The sequence below is a fragment of the Megalopta genalis genome, chromosome 4 (genome assembly GCF_051020955.1).
Source record: "Megalopta genalis isolate 19385.01 chromosome 4, iyMegGena1_principal, whole genome shotgun sequence".
NCBI classification, from domain to species: domain Eukaryota; kingdom Metazoa; phylum Arthropoda; class Insecta; order Hymenoptera; family Halictidae; genus Megalopta; species Megalopta genalis.
Window position 1 is genome coordinate 26,705,139 of NC_135016.1, and position 22,145 is coordinate 26,727,283.

General features: G+C 43.1%; 1 protein-coding gene across 9 annotated transcripts in view; it reads right to left on the reverse strand.

Moving 5' to 3' along the window:
• Positions 1-664: 664 nt before the first annotated feature.
• The window catches only part of MESK2 (misexpression suppressor of KSR 2), a 63,578-nt gene continuing 42,097 nt past the window's right edge, over positions 665-22,145 (reverse strand). For 4 of the 9 annotated variants that reach the window (XM_033473812.2, XM_033473807.2, XM_033473811.2 and 1 more), the window contains 6 exons: positions 21,659-21,947; positions 20,523-20,582; positions 15,354-15,623; positions 13,106-13,190; positions 9,893-9,937; positions 665-7,376 (listed from right to left, as the gene is read on the reverse strand). In XM_033473812.2, coding sequence (XP_033329703.1) covers positions 7,231-7,376; positions 9,893-9,937; positions 13,106-13,190; positions 15,354-15,623; positions 20,523-20,582; positions 21,659-21,947 — 895 coding nt within the window. In that variant the 3' untranslated portion in view covers positions 665-7,230. Of the gene's footprint in view, positions 7,377-9,816; positions 9,938-13,105; positions 13,191-15,353; positions 15,624-20,522; positions 20,583-21,658; positions 21,948-22,145 lie in introns of all 9 variants that reach the window. The other 5 variants (XR_004490633.2, XM_033473810.2, XM_033473806.2 and 2 more) reach the window with 5 other exon arrangements.

Consider the following 22,145-nt stretch of genomic DNA (forward strand, 5'->3'; position numbering starts at 1 on the left):
TCTGCACACTTTCATCGCGGATTTCTTACGCCGTGTTTTTTTTCCCTTTCTTTAAATCGTTACGCCAGAGCGTTTTGACGTAGTGTATCCCAGATGACATCCGGGAACCATGATGCGCGTTCTTCGGGCAATTTTTTCTCCTACGGAGGGAACTGGGAGGAATATGTTTATTGTCGAAATGGTACCGACCCGGCAGCTGGAGTGTACGAACATTGCAAAAAGTTGTTTGTTCTCTTTCCCGATGGAAAGATCTTTCCATGAATGTTAGTTTCACGCGTCTCGTCGCTATTCTCTCGAAATACTAAAGCTACGTAGTTATTTCACACAGAAATAAATTAATTATATAATTAGTTATAAATAAATTTCGTCCTCGTTCGTGAAAGGGATTTGCAAAAGGCATTTTTTTAAATTATCGTTATAGACTCAGATAAAAAAATTAAAAAACGAGGGTTTTTAATTCTTTCTTTTCGTTTCAGCAAATAATACTGCCATTACTGCCATTACAGCCGAATTATTTTAGACCCATCATTTATTATCTGAAATTGATTTCTCCTAATCGAAGACATTCGCGTTACGAGTTGCCCGGCTTAGCCAAACGTTCTAAACGAAGAGTAAGGGTTGAAGGGGCGAAGAGGGTAATGAAGTCAGCGACACGCTGCGATGATTCTTTTTTCACAATTCATTTATTATAAATAACAAGATGTATATTCGGTGCGCACGTGTTGTTTAACCTGTATATTTATATGTATACTCAAGCTCCGTCTAAGTTTTATTTCGCTTACTGTTCTATACCTTGTTTACTTTGAGTGTTGTTCTCAATAACATATTTCCGCTACGATCTATCATGACGATACTCTCTGCGCGAGGAATTCGGAAAGATTCTGCGTCATAGGCAAAAACTCCACGTAGCACCCGATGGAAAAACGAAAGAATGGATCGTTCATCCTCCCGCGAGATTTCAGTGGCGTTTTCATAATTATCGGTTCACGTAATTTCGTTTATTAGTTCTCTCAATGTTTTTTTTTCTCTTTTTCTTTTTTTTAGTGTGATCGATTTAGTGTGCAAATGAATAAGATTTCTCTCAATTTTGTCGTCTGAATTATTCTTAAACCCTTCGTAACCAACAACGACAAGGTTCGCGTGCCCGTCGAGCGTTATAGACATTCAATCACCGTTAGCACCTGAAATAGAAACGCTTTTGAACACGAGAGATTCGCGGGCCGTCCCTCGAACAATTTATACATATAATAGAATTTTCTTCCGCGCGTGAATCAGAACGAATACAATCCGTCAAATTAGCAGTTAATGATATGCGTCGCCTTCGAATATCTTCAATGAAAGAGATAGGATCACGATTATTAGTTTTGTCGTTGAACGACCGTGCAGCGGGCGTGCACGTATTTCATAGATTCGTTATCACACATTCCTCACGATATGTTCAATCAAATGCAATTAATGGGCTGGGAGAAAAACGCGTGGACCGTTGAACCTCGGTGGACCTAATCCGTTCTTGAATGTTCCTATAATGCAGTCCCAAGAGCGACAAGTGGAAACGAAGGGGTTAAATGGTGGTGGTTTTTTTGGTTGTGGCGGTGGTGGTGGTGGTGGTGGTGGTAGTGGTGTCGGTGGTCCTTAAAAGCTACATCTTCATTTTATTCTGTTATCTTCGATTCTTGTGTTCTTTTTTTTGTCGTTTTGCTTAAACTTTTGGTTTACTCATTATAGCGCTCGCGTTAGCAATGATTAATGCGTGCATTCCTCCGATCCTCCCGAAACCGAGCCTCAAACATTTCTAACAACTAAGCTGTCGACTATTATTCTTGTCTCAATTTGCCGTAGTCTAAATAACGCGCCATTAGGTATACATCTAGAATATAGTTCGCTCTTTTATAAACTCTCTTTTACATGAAACGATTAAACCCACGGTACGTCCTTTCGTCCTCTGACTTTCGTCGTGTTTTCGCGCGTGTCGGCCAACCCCTCGATATTCGGTATCTCGGTAATTATTGTTCTTTGAAATCTGGCGATTATCCTTCGCCCGTACAACGCTAAACGGTACACGCCATGGTCGTAAATGCCGTACACTAACATTGCCCAAAACGTTCTCTGCCGGAGATCTATCGCAGGCGTGGCCGCTGACCGCAACTTGCTCGGGAGCAACGTCTGTCTACTCGAGGAAACACTATTGCAGAGAGCCAACTCGCACGTTCGAGCCACGATAGCGTCAATATTTTAGCAATTCTCGAGATTTCGCTATCGCTGAAATCGGCCACTAATCGATATATCCGTTATCGTGGCTCGAAAACGTTTATGTTGGAGCTAAAGCTGTAAGAACATCGCCGACAGAAGTCTTTCCGTGCTCTTTGCTCATAATGGAGCCGCGCTAATAGCCTAGTCACGCAAGATTCCTCAAAGACGAGCGATCCTGCGGAGGAATCGTGATTTTTATATCTCAACTGTACGGTACATCGAGAAATATCGAATAAAACGACAGAATCGGTGGTGTCGGTCTCCGTTGCTTCCCTTTCATCGATGCTGTTTTTCTATTTCTTTTTTCGTAAATCGCAGCTCCAACATAAACACACCCTCGAACGAATAGTTTTGCGCAAAATCGGCGTTAATTCCTTCAGATGCAACCCAGAGTTGTTCGCTCACGCCTGGCCTACAGCCGCAAATAAACCTGTGCTCTATATTACCTTTCGGAACACGCGAGATCGCAAAGATTCGGACGGCGATTCCGCGTGTACACGGACGTCGAATTGCCGAGTGTTCGCCACGGTTTCGTCGGCGTTTTCATCCAATGATGTCCGAGTTTCGGCGGCGATTAGTACCATCGAATGCAGCGTGCTCCACGCACACGGCTGGTTCTAAGAGGGCGCGCGAAAATAGGGAAAATCCGGGACGCGCGGGAATCATCTGATATAGAAAACTAAAGGCGGTGAAACACGTTTTTTTTCTCCGTTTTTCTTCTCTCGAAAGCTACGTACGACATCATGTAGCAGGCACGTCTTATCATATCACGCTAAAGGCTTTAAGAAGCCCGGTGTAGAACCGTATTTGAGGTACCGAACCAGATGCTCCTCCCCTCCGTTCTCTTACCGCTTCTCCACGCGGTCTTTCCTTCGTTTGTTTTACTCGTTTATCATTTCTTTAGAATCAGCTATCTACCCTCGAACGCTAAAACTCTTCCAGGCTCTCCGAGCATACGCTTTCGTGTACTCCCTCTCCGTTCCCTTCGAGCACACACGCCTCTCCTCTAATTACAACTTTGATCTCTAGAACGCCTCGGAATTAAGGGAAGGGTGCGAACGGTGCGCGAGCGCAAACAAACGGACCGGCGCCTCTCCTCCCGCGGAGGAAAGAAACGCCCATCTCCCGGGGAAACGACTCGTTCGAGGACGTTAAACGCGCGGTGTCCTCGAACGGGCTTTCCTTTTGTCATCTCCTTCTTCTTTTTCTTCTTTTTCGTCTCTTTTTCTCCATCCGCTTTTTTTTCTATTTTCTCATTTTTTGTTTAACACGAAGCACATTATCACACGTGCAGGCCTACGAGAAGTTTCTTATCGAGAGAACACGAGAGCCGGCCGCGACTGGCGGCGGCCGGATTTTCTTACGCGTTTTATTTAGGCTTACTTGTTTTCTTTGTTCTGTTTGGTTTTCTTCTTTCTCATTTCTCGCTTTTTGCTCGTCTCTTTTTTGCGTTCACCGTTTTGTGTAACTTCTTGCGTAACAACGAACAAGCGAGATCATCGAGAGAGAGGATACGTCGACGCGTCTAATGCCGATACCTACCTTGGTTTTCGCTTTCTCGCCGGTAAAACGCTATTCCCCCGATCCGGGTGCGTCGCGTGCACACCTTCGCGCTCGTCGCGACCAGGAACGATTCACACGGCGGAGCCACGAATCCTCGAGCGCGACGAGCTAATCGTTTTTCTTTTTTTTCCAGAAGACTTTGCCGCCATTCTCCACGGTTATTCAAAAAGCTGCTTCGGTTCCGGTTAACACGTTCGCTACTGGAAGGCTCGTTCGCAAAACTTGCAAATGAATTAACCCATTATGCCTTGAATTGTGACGGTTTCACTGTACCTACGGCACCTTTGATTCTTGCACCCGCGACGAAATTGCTGCGGTATATAGTTCTACTTAGAATCGCGTCAGTTGAAGAGACGGTCGATTGAAAAGACTAGGCAAGTTTCAATTAACCCCGATAATCGCTTGCGAATCGAGCCGATAGGATGTTGAAAAGTCAGCGGTGTAAATTAATTAACGCGCAAAAATTTGCACAGGCTTTTGTGAAAGACCAAACGCATATTTCGTAAACGTAACGCTGTTTTAATATAAAAAAAAATGGTACTTCGAAGTACGTTCAGGGCATAAGAGGGACATACCTCGATAAAAGAAGAAGATAAAGTGTAATACAAAGATGCAAGCAAGTCCCATCGATGGATTCGATCAACCTATTCGGCTAAGAAATGCTAAGAGAAATATTTCTTGCTGCCAGGATGCTCGACTACAGTTACTTTCAATCAATTCAGGCAGTATAAAAGTATTCTGTATTGGAACACCATAGAGCTTCCTCTGTATCTTCGTTGAAATAAGAAATATGTATATAAACCGCTAACAAGGCTGTTCACGGATCGTGGACTGCGGATCTCTGTGCCGAACAAAAATCATCCGCCGCAATTCCAAGCGTAAAAAGTCGAATAGATCGTTTCAACTTGTGCTTTTTAGCGCGTACATTCGAAACAATTATAACACAGTTCGCGAAATTGCTGCTCGTAGTTTCATTACAATAATATTCGTTGTAAATGCGATAAGATCCACAGTCCGTTCGTAGATCGTAAAGATATAAGTTTTTAGGTCCATTATTACACCCACACGCCGTCATATGGTCCCCCTTCCAGGATCACGTGCATGATCAAACACCACCGCGTCCATTTTTTTCAAATATCGCAATGATAATGGCTGATTTTCGAAAAATAATTTAATTAAACATGTCGAAGAACAAGTACACACAGGGAGAACGTTGACAAGAACACGTAGTTTTAAAAGCCACCGTCGTATCGTACGGCAGAATTACAACCCCGTCCACTGTACAATCGGAGAAGAATACCGGACTCGCTTGCTTACATATTGTATATAACTAACTTCCGCACGGATGCCGGTAGCGAACGTGTTAATTATAAATAACTGATAAAAGTGTCCTCCTCGCAGCATTCCGGTTTGCCTTGGCGTCCATCGCACGACGAAGCTGAGCAAGAAACAGTGAACAATACAGATTAGTGGATGATCGAGCCGTCGCGCGAACGAATTCTTACATTTCACATTGTATCTTTGTACAAGCGTCGCAACAACTTCGTCCCGAATCGTATCGAATCGTTACATGAATGAGAAAAAAAAAGGAAAGGAAACAGCCTCGCGACATGATCGGGCTAATCGATGACCAAGTCAAGCGGTGAAGACAGATTAAAAAAAGGCGTTCCTTATTCGAAGTTCCTGAAGCGACTCGGATCGCCGAAGCCGGGCGAGAAGAAAAGCGCGAAGTGTTTGCCGAACGTCTCCACTCCCAGGTAACCCGGGGACAAAGATTCTCTCGAATAACCGGGGAGAATCGCGTGATCGGTTGCGTGTCGGTGTCGGTGTCGTTGTCGGCAGCGACGCTTCCCCCGCATCGTTGCGCCTATCCTTCGTTCTCTCGCCTCTCATATGAACACGGAAAGCATTGGTGCGCGGCTTCTCTACGATGCAGTGCTGCCAAACATTTGTTCGTCTTACTCGCAACACAATTTTCGTCCGCCTAACGCCGGTGACAGTTCGCATCGAACCGCCAAAAATGGCACCGTTCGATCGCCAGGCCGTATCGGTTATCACCCCAAGCAATCGAGGCCGGCGACTCGTCGTCGTCGTCGTCGTCGCTTCCGCATCGTCGACCTCCTCTTCCTCTTGGTTCTCCCATCTGTATCTCTTATCCTTTTTCTTTTTTTTTACATTTTATCGTTTCGTTCGTTTTTTAAAAGTCGCGTTTATGTAAAACGATGATCTTTCGTTGTCTCTGACGTTGCACGAGAATCGTAAACTGCGCGAACACCGATGAATGCGATGGCTTTGTTTGGGATTGAAGATCGTTATTATTATCATTATTATTATTAATATTATTATTATTATTTACGATTGTTCGTTAGTGTTTCGTTTTTTCTTTTCTTTTCGAACTTGTTTTTTTTTTTGGTTTCGCTCAATTCCACGTTTTCGATCCTCGAATTTCGTTATTAAAACACGTCCGTCGGGGACGAGACGGAGGAGGGTTCGTGGGGACGGGGGCGGTGGTATGTGGCGGTGGTGGTGGTGGTGGTGTTCAGTGGTGGTGGTGGCGGCGGCGGCGGCGGGGGCGTTCGTATTGTTCGTTTTGTTAAAAAAATACGCTGTTCCGTGTGAACAAAGATTCCGTAAACAACAACAGTAAAAATTCCTCGAGCGTGTGTTCCTGTCACCGCGGAAGAACAATGGGCCGCGGTTTCGCTTGCACGTTCATTGAAAAGTGAGTGTCTCCGCGGTTCCGAGTTTCCTGGTGGTTTTTAAAAATCTCGTAAAAGATTCACGGCGCGTTGTCGGCCTCGATCCAACGCTATCCAATCGATAAAACGCTTCCTTGTACTCTTACAAACAACGATTTAATCGTAAAACGCAAAGAAAAAAAATTATCCGTGAACGCAAAAACAGGTAAGAAACTATCGTTAAGTAAATACGACTATCCAACGAGAAGAAAACGAAAGTTAGTCTCGCACCGTCGAAACGACGATACCTGCGTCTCTTAACATTGTTTAATAAATAAAGGGGCTAGAGGTGTAGAGAGAAGGTGTTGTTACAGTAAAACGAATCGTTAATACTAAAAAAAAAAAAAAGAAAAAGAAACGAGGAAAATACTGGAATCGCTGTAACTTCCAGGGATGGGGGAAAGGAGGAGAGGGTAATTAAAATCGAAACGAGAACGTTTTTAGTGCCACGTCGATCGTTGCCCGGACGAAACCTCGATGAGATATCGACCCGTTGCTCTCGATTTTTGCGTGTTTCTTGTTCTCTTGTTGTGTGTACGTCTCTACCTGTGTTGATCGTGTACGTGTAGGTGTGTACGCGCGTACGTGTGCGTGTATGTGTGTGTGTTAGTGTTCGTTCGTTTCTGTTACGTTCGAGAACACGATCAATGGGGTAACGGCGAGGTTTCCGGATGAGGATTTAGCAAACGACCGCCTCCGATATGGGGTTCTCGGTGATGTGTATAGTCGCGGTCGGCCGGTCGATTTTCTTAATGCACACGTGGTTCAGTTCCTCGAGGGAAGCCAGTCTGTAGTCGGCCATTTTCAGTGGTGAGAGCGGTGCCACTGTAAAGAAAGATAAAAGAAAATACCAGGTCAGAGCGATCGGTGTGATCGGGATTGTTGTTCATTCGACCACGGTTCTACGGTTCTCGTTCGATTTTTCGTGAACGGTACACCCACGTTTATGTTCCATTCAGTGAAAACAAAAATCGGATTCGGATTCGTATACAAATATCGTAGATATAATAATACATAATATGTAGCAATCAGGAGGCTCACGTGAGATACACAGAGAAAGAGAGAGAGAGAGAGAGAGAGAGAGAGAGAGAGAGAAAGAGAGAGAAAGGGGGGAGAGAGAGAGAAAGAGAGACAGCAGATACACGCGGTTAGCACAAAATTGTCGGAACGTAAAGACGACAAAAGTGGGGAAAAAGAAACCAAAGAACTGAGAAGACAAAGAAAGGCGCGCATGCAAAGTAACAGGTAGAGTTCTGTGTGTCGGTGAGATTGTTTCATGTGCGGAGGCATGTGAATTAGCACGACTTCATATTTGCTATTCTACTGCCCAGTAGGTGCCAGTTCTTTTTTTTTCTTTCAAGAAGTTGCACTTTTTAGTGTGCGTCATTTGGTAATGTAGTGTCGACGCTAAATGTTGCTACAAGAGAAGAGATTTAGTAGTTTCTTTCTTTATTGATCGGTTGACCGGATTAAAAACCAGTTGAATATCTTAGGATGTATTCTCTCGGTAGGTCTCTGATTTATCGTCCATTGGTAGAGTTCGTACCAACTACTGATAAGAGACCGTCGGAACATGGTCAAGGTATAGACAGAATAGACCTAACATTCTGTACATGTGCTGCAGTAGTCATTTTTAATGAGCCTCTAACAATTCAGCGTGGCGTTATCAACAGGGTTGACATCGATTGTGGCACGAAAATGTAAAAATTCAAATTAAATTGCAGCTTTTTCAAAATTAAAAGAAAGATCACGTAAACATTGTTTAAATGAAAAATACATTGTATAAACAACAATCGCTGTTGAATCATCCATTGTAAAGCAAAATTTTATTGCACACACCAATGCGTTACAAACTTCGTTGTATCTTCGTTTTTAACGATCATATTTACTAAAAACTTGTATAATAAAATAGTCACAGTATAATGTCCAATAATGTCCTCTAAGTACCAAATTGTTATAAAATTTTTATCTTGAAAATTTGGAAAGCTGTTAATAGACAATTTCAATGTTCGAAATTGTTTATAATTATACTTTCATTTAAATTCAATTCTAATCCTGTTCTCATGCGAACAAGCGAACAGCTGAAGTTTGTCTTTCCACTTCAATTAAGAGCAAGATTAATCAATGAGCAATTACTAGGTCGGTAAGGCAGTTGACTCGAGCCACGAGAGTCCATAACATGTTAGGTCCATTCTCAATCTCGTCGACGATGAGTAGCTTCAGTCGATAAGGATTTATAATGAATGAAAAACATTTGTCGTGAATGAGTGGAAACGATTGATATTAGGAAATCATTGAACGTACTAGAATCTACGCAAACTAAAAATTATTCTAGACTGAAGTTCGATAAAGTCACGTTACAATTTCAATGTCATAAAATGCACCTGATTCTCCATTCACATCGTAAACCGTTTCTTAAAACTTACGAAAATCAGTGAATACAACTATTTCGTTCAACTGCAATATATTTTATTCAACACATTTATTCAAAATATATGTACATGTGAATCTCGTAAAGAAGAGAAGACGTATATCGCAGATAAAACGGAAATTCGAAAAGGTTCAAATACGTAGAAATATTAAGATTATAAGGAACGATAGGAATAAGAAATGATAATTACAATGATAATAGATTCTTAAAAAGTATTCAACGTCAACAGAAATAAAAAAGCAAAAATTAGTGTCATCATAACTGTGTCAGGTAGAATTATTAAAGAGAGAATAAAGTGCATTTTGAAATCAAAAGAAACAGAAAACGCTTCAAAAATTAGTCCAGACCCGACGTCTGAATGTTCTCGCACAGCAATTGTAATTTTTAGTTTCTATAGTTGTTACGTTATACCGACTATGTATAACTAGTATAGTATTTAGGTAGTATACATAAACTAACTATATCGTAGTTAGTTTTTAGAAAGCGATAGTGAAGGGGATATCGACGATTCAAAGTGATGCATGTGAGAGATTCATGAAGCACAGTTCAGTAAGTCTGAAAGTCTAGACCCAGAACGTACACATACGAGAAAGAGAGAAAGAGAGACGGGGGAGAGATAGAAAGAGAGAGAGAGAGAGAGAGAGAGAGAAAGAAAGAGAAAGAGTATGTTAGTAACGTGAAGAAGGGAGCAGCGGTTAGTTGCCTTTCAGATAATCCTTGTGGGACTGTACCCGAGGTTGTCCAAGGCATGTTAGTCGTGATAGATAGATAGATAGATAGAGAGAGATCGTTGTCGGTTAGTAGCTCCCGATAAGAGTTTGAATTCCGACTTACTTAACACATAGACGTGGCCTAACCGACCAACTGCGCGCTTGACTCCTTGCGGCCTTCAAATCCTAATTACAATTACCTTCGGGTGTTGTCGGCGTCACGGGCTTCCGCGAGGATTTCACCACTAAAACGCATAAAAAAACAAATTCTCGTTTAGAGACTCCAAGCATAAGAATCGTGATGTGGTCGTGGCGCACGTTCTTTTGTTCAACACAATCTGATCGGAAGTCATTCTATAGTGCTGATGCATCGTTAGGCCAATTGTCGTGTACCATTACATTGAAATTAAAGAAAAAGAATGGCCGTCGTCCATCTAGACCTGCTACGTTCTAATTGAATATCGCAGCGACGGAATCGTCGTTTAGAAACGCTTCAACGATTCTGTCCATATCGACGGATCGTGATTTCGCCGAACTGCGACATCCAGTTAGAACGTATTGCAACAGCAGGATGCACGAAGGACAATCAGACCGATATCGAAAGGAGGAAAAGGAGTTTTATTGTTCGAGCGACATTTATTAAAATGCGTGTGAACGATGCAAATCGATGTTGGTCTGACGCGGTTTCGGCGAACTGCTGTTCGATGGCCGACGACCTGAAAGCAACGACCCTCGTCCATTCGTTCATTGAAACAACGAGAAGCTCGTTTTATCGGTACGTCGATCGAATGGACGAAAGTAGCGAAACGCTTCTGCTGTCGCGATTGTTTCGCGAGGCAACGTTCGTACAGCAAAAGCGCTGACCGGAAGTGATCGGACACCGACGGAGGAGTTTCTACGACTACAGCGGGTTCGAGACTATCGTCTACAAATTATAACAATACTACAGAGCGTCATTCGCGGTGTTCGGCGTTCAACCGAGAAGCAAACAAAACACAGCTAAGAAGCCTGAGGACGCTACTCGCTAGTCTACTCCAGCTTCAACAGACTAATTAGTAATGTATACGTACCACTCGATCGATCCGAGACGCGTGGGAAATAAAGGCGCAAGTCGGTGAACATGTATTTTTTTTTGGTTTAATTCTTATTCTGCCTTCAGATGATGATCGCATCGATAACAAAAAGAAAGGAGAAAGAGAGAGAAAGAGAGAGAAAGAAAGAGAGAGGGGGGGCAGAGAAACTAAAAGAGAAGAGAGAAAAAGAAAACAAACTTTCGAAGAGATGTGGCGATGGTAGAGTGAGAGAACTAGAAGTGATGAATTCAACGTGTATTCCTTTTTCAAACCTCTTTTTATTTATCAAGTCGAGCCAGTGGCTTCCCAGTGAAGGAAAGTACATGATCGAAGACGATGCTAAGTCTCGATGGAACCGGAGAACTCGCGCTCGAACCGTTCGATCAAATTCGATTTCGTCGGGATCGATGAGGAGCGAAGGAAATCAATAGCAGGCAGAACAATCATCGATCATTTCGCGAGGAGCACGAGATCGCGAGGAAGCCAGCGTGCATCGAGGATTAACAGCGTCCGTTTTTCTTCGTGTTCTTAGCTTTCTTCGTATAACATTGAAAACTCTATACGTAATAACAGAGACGATTCGTAACAACAATTAAGATAACGACAGTGTCCGTGGCAGGAACAGTTACGTTAAATAGAACAACACGGGCGTACTTTTTCTTGGCTAACATACGCATAAGAATAACCTATTCACATAAATTAGGTAACAAATTCATTGTCATATGCGAAAGAGATCGGAACAGTCGAGATCAACGATATACATATAATTATGCATTTCAAGAGAGAGAGAGAGAGAGAGAGAGAGAGAGAGAGAGAGAGAGAGAGAGAGAGAAAGAGAGAGAGAGAGAGAGAGACATAGAGAGAGGAAGATAGAAAGAGAAAGAGAGAGAGAGAGAGAGACTGAAAGAGAGAGAGATTGAAAGAGAGAGAGAGAGAGAGAGAGAGAGATGTGTGAGGGGGCGGGCGAGGGTTGATAGGGGTGGCTGCGAGCAGAAAAGCACTTCGCCGACAAAAATGTTTCGCGAACGGGAAATATTTCTCCACCGTTTCCTCTACCTCTACGTTATCAACTGGGCGATAGTGGTAAAGCGTAGTGTCAATGTGATAAGTGCTATCGTGTTTCTGTGACCAACAAGCCAAAAAGAATAATAAAGTTCGATTTAGCCGGGCGGGCCAGCGTTCGATCGGCGAGAAACGATAGAACGTTCGCTTCTTGTGTATCGCATTTCTGTATGCTGATCCCCTAAAGCGTTTTCACAGGTTCCAGGACAACGTTCAGCGTGTGGTGGTCAATAAATCATATGTATAGCCGAGCGAGGGCGGGGACCAATAATGCCGGAGGGGGTGAGAACGGCCACGCCAAACAAAAAAGGAACGAGATCGGCGGCCGATTGTTATCGAAGCGGATTCTCTAGCTCGCTTCTCTGTTTCGTGATCTCGGCGACAATGGTGGAACAACGTTTTTTTTTTTTTTTAGCTCGCTACGACTAGCCGTTTAAGTATGCACCGATGAAAAACCGAGCTTTCGGAAAAGCTTACACACAACCGAGCTGGCTAGCGGGTCCCAAAAGGCAAAAATGGTCGACGCGACTTAATTTACAAAGCGTTAAATTCTTCGTTTTTTGTGTTCCTGTTTGTTCTTTTTCTTCTCATTTTCTTTCTCGCGGTCGATGTCGCACGCCGCGCGCCGCACCGACGCGGAAACGCGTCCGCGTCCCGACGAAGAGAACTCGAACCCGGTCAAACGACCCGAGAAACGATTTCGTTCGCTTTTCCAGGATTTGATCCTCTTTTCTTTTTTGTCTCCGGTGCACTGACACACCTGGCGTTGAGTCAAGAGTTTCGTAGGCCAAATATTCCACGGATATTTTACTCGTGACACGCAGCGATCGATGAAACGAACTTAAGCCTACGGACATCCACGGATCTACGGACACTTGCTTTTCTTTTTCGTCTGCTTTTCGTTTTTGATTTTCTCTGTTCGTGAGTAAGTCGTGGAGTTTCGTAGGAGAGCACGTGAACGGCCCCCTTTTCGAGCTTTCGAGTCTTTAATGGTCTCTGGTTTCTCTAGCGGCGATGAGTCGAGAGAGCATGCTTGAGAATAGTTGAACTAGTTGGAAACGGATGCTTGATAAATGTAGATTGCGAACGATTCTATAGATACGTTTGTGGTTAGTTGAAGGTACGGTGGTTCTTTTTCTCGAGTCAAGGTGATTGCGTGCTCCCCTACGGGGCAATTATGGCACGATTCGTTTAATACCGGTGACGATCGATGGGAGTAATCTTTTGATAATCCGATAAGTAATGGCTATAGTGTGGTTCGCCGGGGCGCTCACTTACCATATCCTTCGCCCTGCAGAAAGAGCCGGAAAGCCTCGCTAACTTTGCCCGGTTGCTCCTCCAGCACCATTCCGCAGTCGGAAATCTGCGAATTCAGGCGACAAGCGTCAGTACAATATCTTTTCCATTCCGTATCGTTGTTTCGTCCGTTGCTAACCACGTCCGAAGTTTCATACTTTCGGAATTACAGCTTAGCAAAATGTTATTATTACTTTCGACTCGAACCAGTTGATTGAAAACGTTATCGATGCAGAAGCAAAAGCGAATATTTCTGGTCGGAGATTTCAATTAGTCGGATTTTCGGTATTCCGATGCGATATGAAAATGCCGAGGTCTGTGCAGTGTAGGCATTACGCTTGATTTGATAATGCAAGGTCGAATTTAACTTTCGTGGCGGGGAAGTGATGTTGAAAAGCTAATTGAGGTTCGCGTGACACGCGAGATTCTCGTGCGTTATTTCTGAACCACGACGAAAAACTAGAAAAGTCGTTCCTTGCTTTACGAAAATAAAAATAGAAAAATTCATATCGGTATAAAGAAGATCGATACATCTCGAAACCAGCAAAAATATCGATCTCTCGTGGTATAAGCTAATAACGAATTCGCAATTTCAAAAAACGTTAGAATTTACTCTGATGTGTGAAGTACAAATTGGAAATCATGAATCTACTCGATTACGAAGGAAAAACACAAAATAAATTAGATTTGGAAACGTGAGAAATCATTAATTGACGACAAAGCTACTGCAAAGGGTTAATATTGACTGAATTACTATAAAATCTTGAAACATTTATTATACAGGATGTCCAAAAATTATGGTTCTTCTGGGAAATAGGGGATTCCTGAGGTCATTCGAAGTAACTTTTTCCTTAGCGAAAATGCGATCCGCGGCTCTGTTCACGAGTTATTAACGAAAAACAGTGACCAATGAGAGGCGCCTATCGCCATTAATTTCAAATTTTATCGACATCTACGAGAGGCATTTTTTAAATTTTCGTCATAGGCTCAGATAAAAAAGCTAAAAAACGAAAGATTTTGATTTCTTCACGAATCCAAGTAATAGCAAGATTTTAAAGAAAAAGCATTTCAGTCATCGTCTAATAGGCTAGTCCCTCTGTCATCTAAAACAACATGCAAGTCAATTTAGTTCAGTTCTCAAAAAGTTATTGCGCTTTAAAAGGTGAGCGAATAATTTTGTGGCCCACTGTATACATATATTTGAGCCGTTTACTTTGAAAGTGGCATAAGTCACTTTACCGTAATGAAAGGTAGTGATTTTTTAATGTTTATACGAAATTATTTATACCGAGAAAAATATCAGTATCCTGATGTTGAAAAAAAAGGAAATTTTAGCCTCGAACAAAAATTAATCTATAGTTTACTTAGTACTAAGATACTAAGATATCGGTTTACATTTTCGTCGGTTCCGTCAGCGGGCAACGACGGTGATGTAAACTGTATATAATAGATACCGCGATTCATCATCACCGGTACCATTAGATACACATCGTGCCCTGACTGTTTGGGGATCCCAGCGTCACGTATACAATGTGAAACGCGACAAATAAATGTCTCTGATTGGTGGATAAGACGAACCCGAGAAGGGTATAAAAGAAGCGTTTTTTTCTTACCGGACTCTCAGTAGAGTTTGGTCGCTCGATCGTTTTCGCCCATATACCTTCTCTCAATAAAGGAATAAAATAAAGTCTTTTTAACCCCTTGACATACCATTTTCTTCGCAGTTACTGCGATTAGAAATTTTTCGATTCTAATAATTTCTTAGAAAGAAAAAGAAATTAATGCTTATTGTGCACCTAAATTTACTTGAATGCTTAAATATTGACGACAAAAGAATAGAATTTTATTGCAATTTTAAAGGACAAAATAACATCTATACTCGATGAGTTAATAATAGAAATTTTCATGACGAGTCGGACTCGTCAAAGTACGGCAAGGGGTTAAGAAAAGAATTAGAATCATATTCATTTTCATTCCATAATCCCAACACCTGAGATAACAAATACGAGTAAATCTTCTCGAAAGCTAGCATCCATATTTTGAAACGTGTTAAAACGCAAACCCTTGAATATATCGACTTAAAAACAAAGTGACTTATGCCACTTTCAAAATAAACGGCTCATTTATCAGCGTATCGAACACGGTCGATGTAAGAACGCGATCGCAAGGAGACAGATCCCAACGACGTACAGATACGCGACAGATAATACCGTGAAACTGTGTTCCGTACCTTCATCCAAGAGCTGTTCGTCGGGTCTAATCGACCGTTTAACGTGACGGTGTCGTCGACGTGCGGGCTTAGAGCTCCGGTGATGTTCATGACAGGTACACCAAGCGTGAGGCCGTCCTTTTTGCGTATCGGGTCTAATTCCCTCGTGATGTTCAGATCCGTGCGGCGGATGTAGCTGTCGATGAACAGCGCCAGGTTCGTCGGGTTCACGTGACGCTCGAAGTAATTTTTGTACACCTGAACCAGGTCGTGGTTCCTCTCTTCCGTACCCTGAAACGTGTCCTCCAGTCAATGCATTCAGCCTGGACGGCCCGTGCGGGATGATCGAAACAGTGATATTCGTTTAAGCTCGTATAGCGTTCGAGACACAAACGCTTTTACTCTAGGATCTGCAAATTAATTCTGTTATTTACGCAGCCGCTTCTACCTGGCGACACGTTTCTGGCCCTCTAGATTCTGGACAGATGATTCGATTATTCGGAGGACGGAAGATCGGTACGCGTTTGCGTTGTCTTTTCAAACGTATCTGTTATTCAGTTCTTTTTCATTTTATGCGCACGAGATTGAATGCATTTTTTTACTCGCGCCATACTAGAATTTGTCGCAATTTATTAACCCTTTGCACTCGAAGTTGCTTTAACTGTAAATCTAAAATAGCTTTTCTGACTTACGGTATCTTCATTTTATACGACGAAGTGCATTTTACGCGTGCGATATCGAGTCTTACACAACGGTTACACTTTTAACGATTTTTAAAAAAATCTAAACTTTGTTAACGTAAAAATTATCTCAGCACGTGATATAACAAATTTTAGCGGTGCCTAAGAGTCACCACTCGAGTGCAAAGGGTTGATACTGAACGTATCGTACAGATCGTACGATTTCATATTCCTTATTTTAAAATTGTTGAAATTGTGCGCTCTTTTGTAGAAAATGATTCAATGAAAATTTTAATAAAACGCGCGTTAAATGCAAATTAATTTAGCACCGTCGAAACCGCTGCCGAATGGTCTGACGATTTGTGAGACGCAGAAGCAGTTAATGTCGCTAATTTTAGCTTCTCATTGTCTGTTTTATTAAATAAATCGCGTTTCGTCCGTGTTTAATCTCTGCGAGCATTGAATCGGTAATCGATCTGTTAATTGATTATAACAATGGAACCGGTAGCACGGAAGTCTGTTTCCTCAGTTCAGGATTCGTTAATTTGCGAACGTCGGAGTAAAAGGTTTGTTCAGTTTAATGAAGCTTTCTATTCCATTGTGCTGTAGGTATTTGGCATATCCGGTAAATACATTCAATCAGCAACCTATCGATTAAATACCGATCGATTCTTACTATTCGCTAGTCACTCGGCTCGATAACATCTGCTTCCTATTGTAACTTCACCAAACACTCTAACTCAACGACTAACGAAAATTTGTATTTCCGAGCTAGACGCGTCTTCGCCTCAGCTCGCACAACATTCAGGGCTATTTTCATGAACGTGTTATCCAATTCTCGGTTTTCTACCGCTTAAGGCGCTACCGCTAGCGAAAGGTTCGCCGTGAAACGAGTATCGCTTGTATCTGTGAGGTACAAAAAATACTATTGAGCATGCCTAAAACAGATACACAGTATGCGAACAAAATACAAATTCTTGTTTCTCCATTACCAAACAGAAAAGACTGAGGTGTCCAACCGACGCCAAGGCTGAAAAGAATCTCCTTGCGGAAACTGCTAATTCGAGAAGTATCGCAAAGTCGACAATCAACACGCAGATGCCATGCGTTTACAGTTTACAGCATACGCGACAGTGCAAAAACTGACTAAAATAGCTGAAAAACCCAACCAAACAAAAAACGAAATTCACTTTTCTCTCTTTGCAACACCGTCTTGATCAAATTATTATGAACACTTCGAAATTCTCACTCTTTCGCCGATTCACCTTTGCGGCCACTTTTCTTTTTTTGTTATAACAGATATTCTTGTATCCTCAACCGCTTCGCTCCCATGTGTGTGTTATGCCGCGACACCGATACCATTACGTATAAGATCACAGACGAGATATCTCGCGACGTAACGCCGCTTGCGCGGTGCCACGGACGCGTGCGGTGGCCCGCGACGCAGTACCGTTCGTGCGGCGCCGTAGACCCGTGTGTTGTCCCGCGACGTAACGCCGCTTGTGCGGTGGCCCGCGACGCAATACCGTTTGTGCGGCGCCGTAGACCCGTATGTTATCCCGCGATGCAATACCGCTCGTGCGGCGCCACAGTCCCGCGTGTTAGCCCGCGACGCAATACCGTTCGTGCGGCGCCACAGTCCCGCGTGTTAGCCCGCGATGCAATACCGTTCGTGCGATGCCGCGGACGAGTAAACACGCTCTTCCGTTTTTGCTCTCGAATTAAAGCGTGTTTACTCTAAACGTGTCACTGCACGAACGGTACTGCGCCGCGTATTTACGTCACGTACGTGATTCTCGCACAAGCAGAATTACGTCGCGAGATATCTCGTCTGTAACCTTGCACGAACAGTACCTATGTCGCGACATAACACGTCAGCGGGAGCGAAGCGATTAATAATATCTCACAAGGATATCCTGAGAAAATGGAGTACATTAATGTTTGACACGTCAAATTTTGCACCTAGATGCTAGTATTGAATGTGAGTGATGCGACAGATAATTCATAATTCCGTTAATCATAGAATTATATGAAATTCATATTAAATCACGTTCGAATGAAATCTCCGGGCCACGATAAAGCACAAATATTTACAACGACAAATCGCGCATGAACGTGTAAAGAGGAAAAGCAAGCGCATGGTTCGCCATGGATGGAGCGAGAATTACACGGAAAGCAGAAGATCCTGTGATATTTCCGTCCGTTCATAATGATTCGATCGTTCGCCGTGGACTCGAGACGATCTCGAAGATCGTCGTGTACTGATCCACGATTTGCCATCGAACCAAAAGAATTCCAGCGACTCAGGTATCTCCAGTATTACCTGGGCAACGAACGAGGATAAAACCAACCGTCGAGACCTATCATTAGCCTTGGCCTTTGCAAGAAAAGAAAGAAACGGAAAACGAAAGAAAAGAGAATAAGTTAAATGAGAAACGGGATCGGAGGGAGAAGGGTTGCTGGCCGGAGGCACGATCCCGATTTCCGTTCACGAAATTACAGTTTCTCTTGGTCTCTCTTCGTCTCTGTTCACGCGGCCCGGCCGCGTCCACAATGATGTCTGCGCCGATATCAAGCCTGCAACGTGTGATTTCCTACGGTGTGTGCGGTAACTCTATTAAGAAGCTACGTGTTGCATAATGAGAGCACGAGAATTGCCGTTAATCCCCTAAATCGAATTTCCCAGGTTCCACGGAAAGACTCGGCGATGTAAGCCTTCGACGGGCCCGGCACGCTGTCGCCGATAAATTATCGACCTACAATGGCGGGCGAAACTCGGTTTCGGAGATGAACGCAACGATCCGAAAGAAGCGATTTCGTTTCCGAAACGAACTCGTTTCGGAAAGGAAACGCGAATTGTACTCGGGAGACGTGGAAGAGAAAATACGGTTTTGTTTTTCATTTTTCGAAAATTTCGAGGACAGCTTCGAGCGCGTCGAAATGGCGTTTCCCCCGTGGAGAATTTTACGAACTGCATCGAAAGTAAATACGTTTTACAGTAAATTCGTTCCAATTGTCCGTCAGCTTGTAAACAATAATGGACAATTTGGGAAGACACGATTGTTCGAGCCTCGCTGATCTTTGACAATCGGCGACTATAAAAACGAGTCGCGAGGCTCGAATAATCGAATCTCCTCTTCGTAAATTCTCCATTTTCGTTTGCAAGCTGAGGGACAATTACTGTATCTTCTTCTTTCGAATATTTCGCGAAACAGATTTTACGAACAACGCGAGAATGTGTTCTATCTTGTCAGTCGCGTTCCTAATTAATCGGTTCGACCGACTCTAATCTTCGCTGGCATCGGCTCGCGGCGATTTCGCGAGAGAATGGAAGCTTATTAAACGCGTGAACGCTAGCTCGTTCTAAAAATCGAGCGTTTCCGTCAAGTAACCTCGACGAAGCTTCGCAGGTCGTCGCCGAGGTTATGGCCTGCTTCCTTATACATGAAACTACTTTTAGGTGTGCATTTAGCTACGTATCCACCGAACGAACAGGGAGCAACTTTTTAGTTGACGCTGCTGGTGCAGCGAAAACTTTCCAATACGTATTTCAACGTTACCGTCGTCGTCGACAGCGGTGGAAGTTTTCGCAAAGTGTTCCCCCGGAGAAGCGCGAGAAAAGGAAATTATGCGAACGATGAACGTGGTTCTCCCTCTTGAAACTTTGTTGTTTGCTAGACGGCTCGGTCGGTCTCTATTCAAATGCAATTAAAATCTATCGATTGATACGTTTCTGGTTCAATATTGACAAGTACGTCGCGTCGATTCGGACGGGACACACTCGCGGGAATAAATTAATGAAAATTCGAAATCGAAGTGCTATGCATTTGAAATCAAAGCGAAATCTATTTGGGACGACGTAGATCGTAGTTTTCAATAAACGATGCAAATGACTTTTTTTTTAATAACCAACGTGACCGGCGTGAAAAAAGTTCCTCGGCGTTCCTTTGATGGATACAATAGCTTTATGATTGGTGTCATTGTTTCTCGGTCGATCGATTTTTGTGGCGGAATACAGGGTGTTCAAAATCGGTTACCCACTTTGAGGACGCACAATACTCGCTAAATTGAATGATACATGCTTTCGCTATCCTGCTTTCCGTCGAATGCAGTATAGAAATTGAATTTCCGGTAACCTTAATCGTCACTTTGATGTCCGGAAACGTCCCGAGTGTCCTCCTATATGTGCATAATGGCTTCGAATTGTTCGATCGTCTTGACGATTCGCGCGTTCATGATTCGTTTAAATCGCTTATACCGCAGCGTAGAGCAACATCTTTCGCGCGAGTAGAAGATAATAAAGTGAAATCGAAAAGAAAACGTATAAAAGGGTCAACGAAGCGAGTGAACCCTCCAAAGCACTTAGTACCGAATTCTCCGAATAGAATATTGCCCTCGTATAGGTATTTTGTAACACCCTGCACACGAGAAGAGTCTTGAATAAGATGATTGCATGGATTCGTCGATGATTGGTGATTAATCTTGAAATCGTGTTTAATTTAAGACTTACAAGGATGGAAAGATGATATTGTTTATTCTGCTTCAATATATGTCGCTTAAACGGAATCATCTGGAATTATAAAATTAACGTCTTGAAATATTGTTAAGCGATCGAGATACGTTTCTAAAGGAACATCGATCATTACTAGACTGCGGATATTTCTGTGAGACCATGTATCGATTCGTAGAATCGTTTCAATAAGACCGATAGAGAAATCCTGAATTTTTATAATCTGGCACATGTTAAGGTCCGTAGTCTAACAATCAAGCTAAAGCATAATAAAACATGTCGTTAACTAAATCTATGGTGTACAGGGTGTGCTGTAACAATTGTCGCAAGCGGTTAGCAGGTGTGATTCCATATCGAAAGCAGAACTTCTGGCAGAAGAGAATCGGCTCTATCTCGGCGACTGTCTAAAGTCTCGATTCTAATTCTAAGCTATCGATTTAGCGAGCACCGGAGACCTGCGAAGACGATCTTCGATATCCAGATGATCGATATCGTGCCGATGGCGATCGCGCAGGTTTCTAAGTAGCAACGATCCGCCGATATCCAATTAACCAATGTCTAATTGGCAACGCGGTATAAAAACGCGATTATCGAGTCAATATCGACTTTGTCTATGAAAAGATTCTCCTATAAAAAAGACTACCGAGCTGAAACCAAGAATAAACCTGTCGTTTAAAAAACGCAATAACAAAAACGTTGTGAGTGAATAACAAGCCGCTTCTACGTTCAAACTTTTGCAGAGATTCAGTTCTGTGCACATACAGGGTGCTCCGAAAGACACGGTACACTTCCTTACTGCAATTTCAACACGAATTTACCGTCTCGAGTAGCACACCGAGCAATCAGAAAGTTATTCATTTAACCTGGACAATGTTCCTCGGGCAAATAAACAAATATCCCGGTAGTTCATTTAGACTACCGAAACAATAATACGTTGTGTGCTAAATACAGTCAGACCTTAACAGTGTGACGCGCGAAATTCTGCCCTGTCTCTATCGAACTGTTGTCATCTGTGTTTCGGGTTGACCTCTGTCGTTCGAAACCACCAATGGAGACGGACAAAAGTGTCTCCTAATCGTGGGAAAAAGTGCACAGCAACTTTCCGAGCACCACTGTACGGGAAACGGTGTCCTTACCCTGCCGAAATGATGCCACATCAGGTAATCCAGGACTCCTTGAGTCATGCCCTGTGATCTCAGATGACGAACGTTCATCTTCTGATAAGCCCACTCGATCCAACCTGCCTGGGTGGACACGCAGTTTATCAAGCACAGCGCGTTGACCTTCTCAGGGTGAGCAAGAGCGAATCTGGCGAGTATGTTAGCTCCGGCGCCGACTCCAAAACCGATTATGGACTTCAGGCCAAAATGGCCCAAGACGAAGAGCAGCTGCTCTGCCAGTTCGTCCATGGACGGATAAACGTAGCTAGAACACAGTATGTTCGCTTAGCCACGCTTAGACACGACCTTCGCCTTGCGTCTCATTGTCAGATCAGATCGCTATCGTCAACGTTGCTCGCCTTAATTTACCGGTGCACACTCGGATTTCATTTTGATCTTTCGATCAGTCATCGGCAACTTCTAAGCGATTCGTTCGAAGCTCTGTACACGTGGATTTTAATTA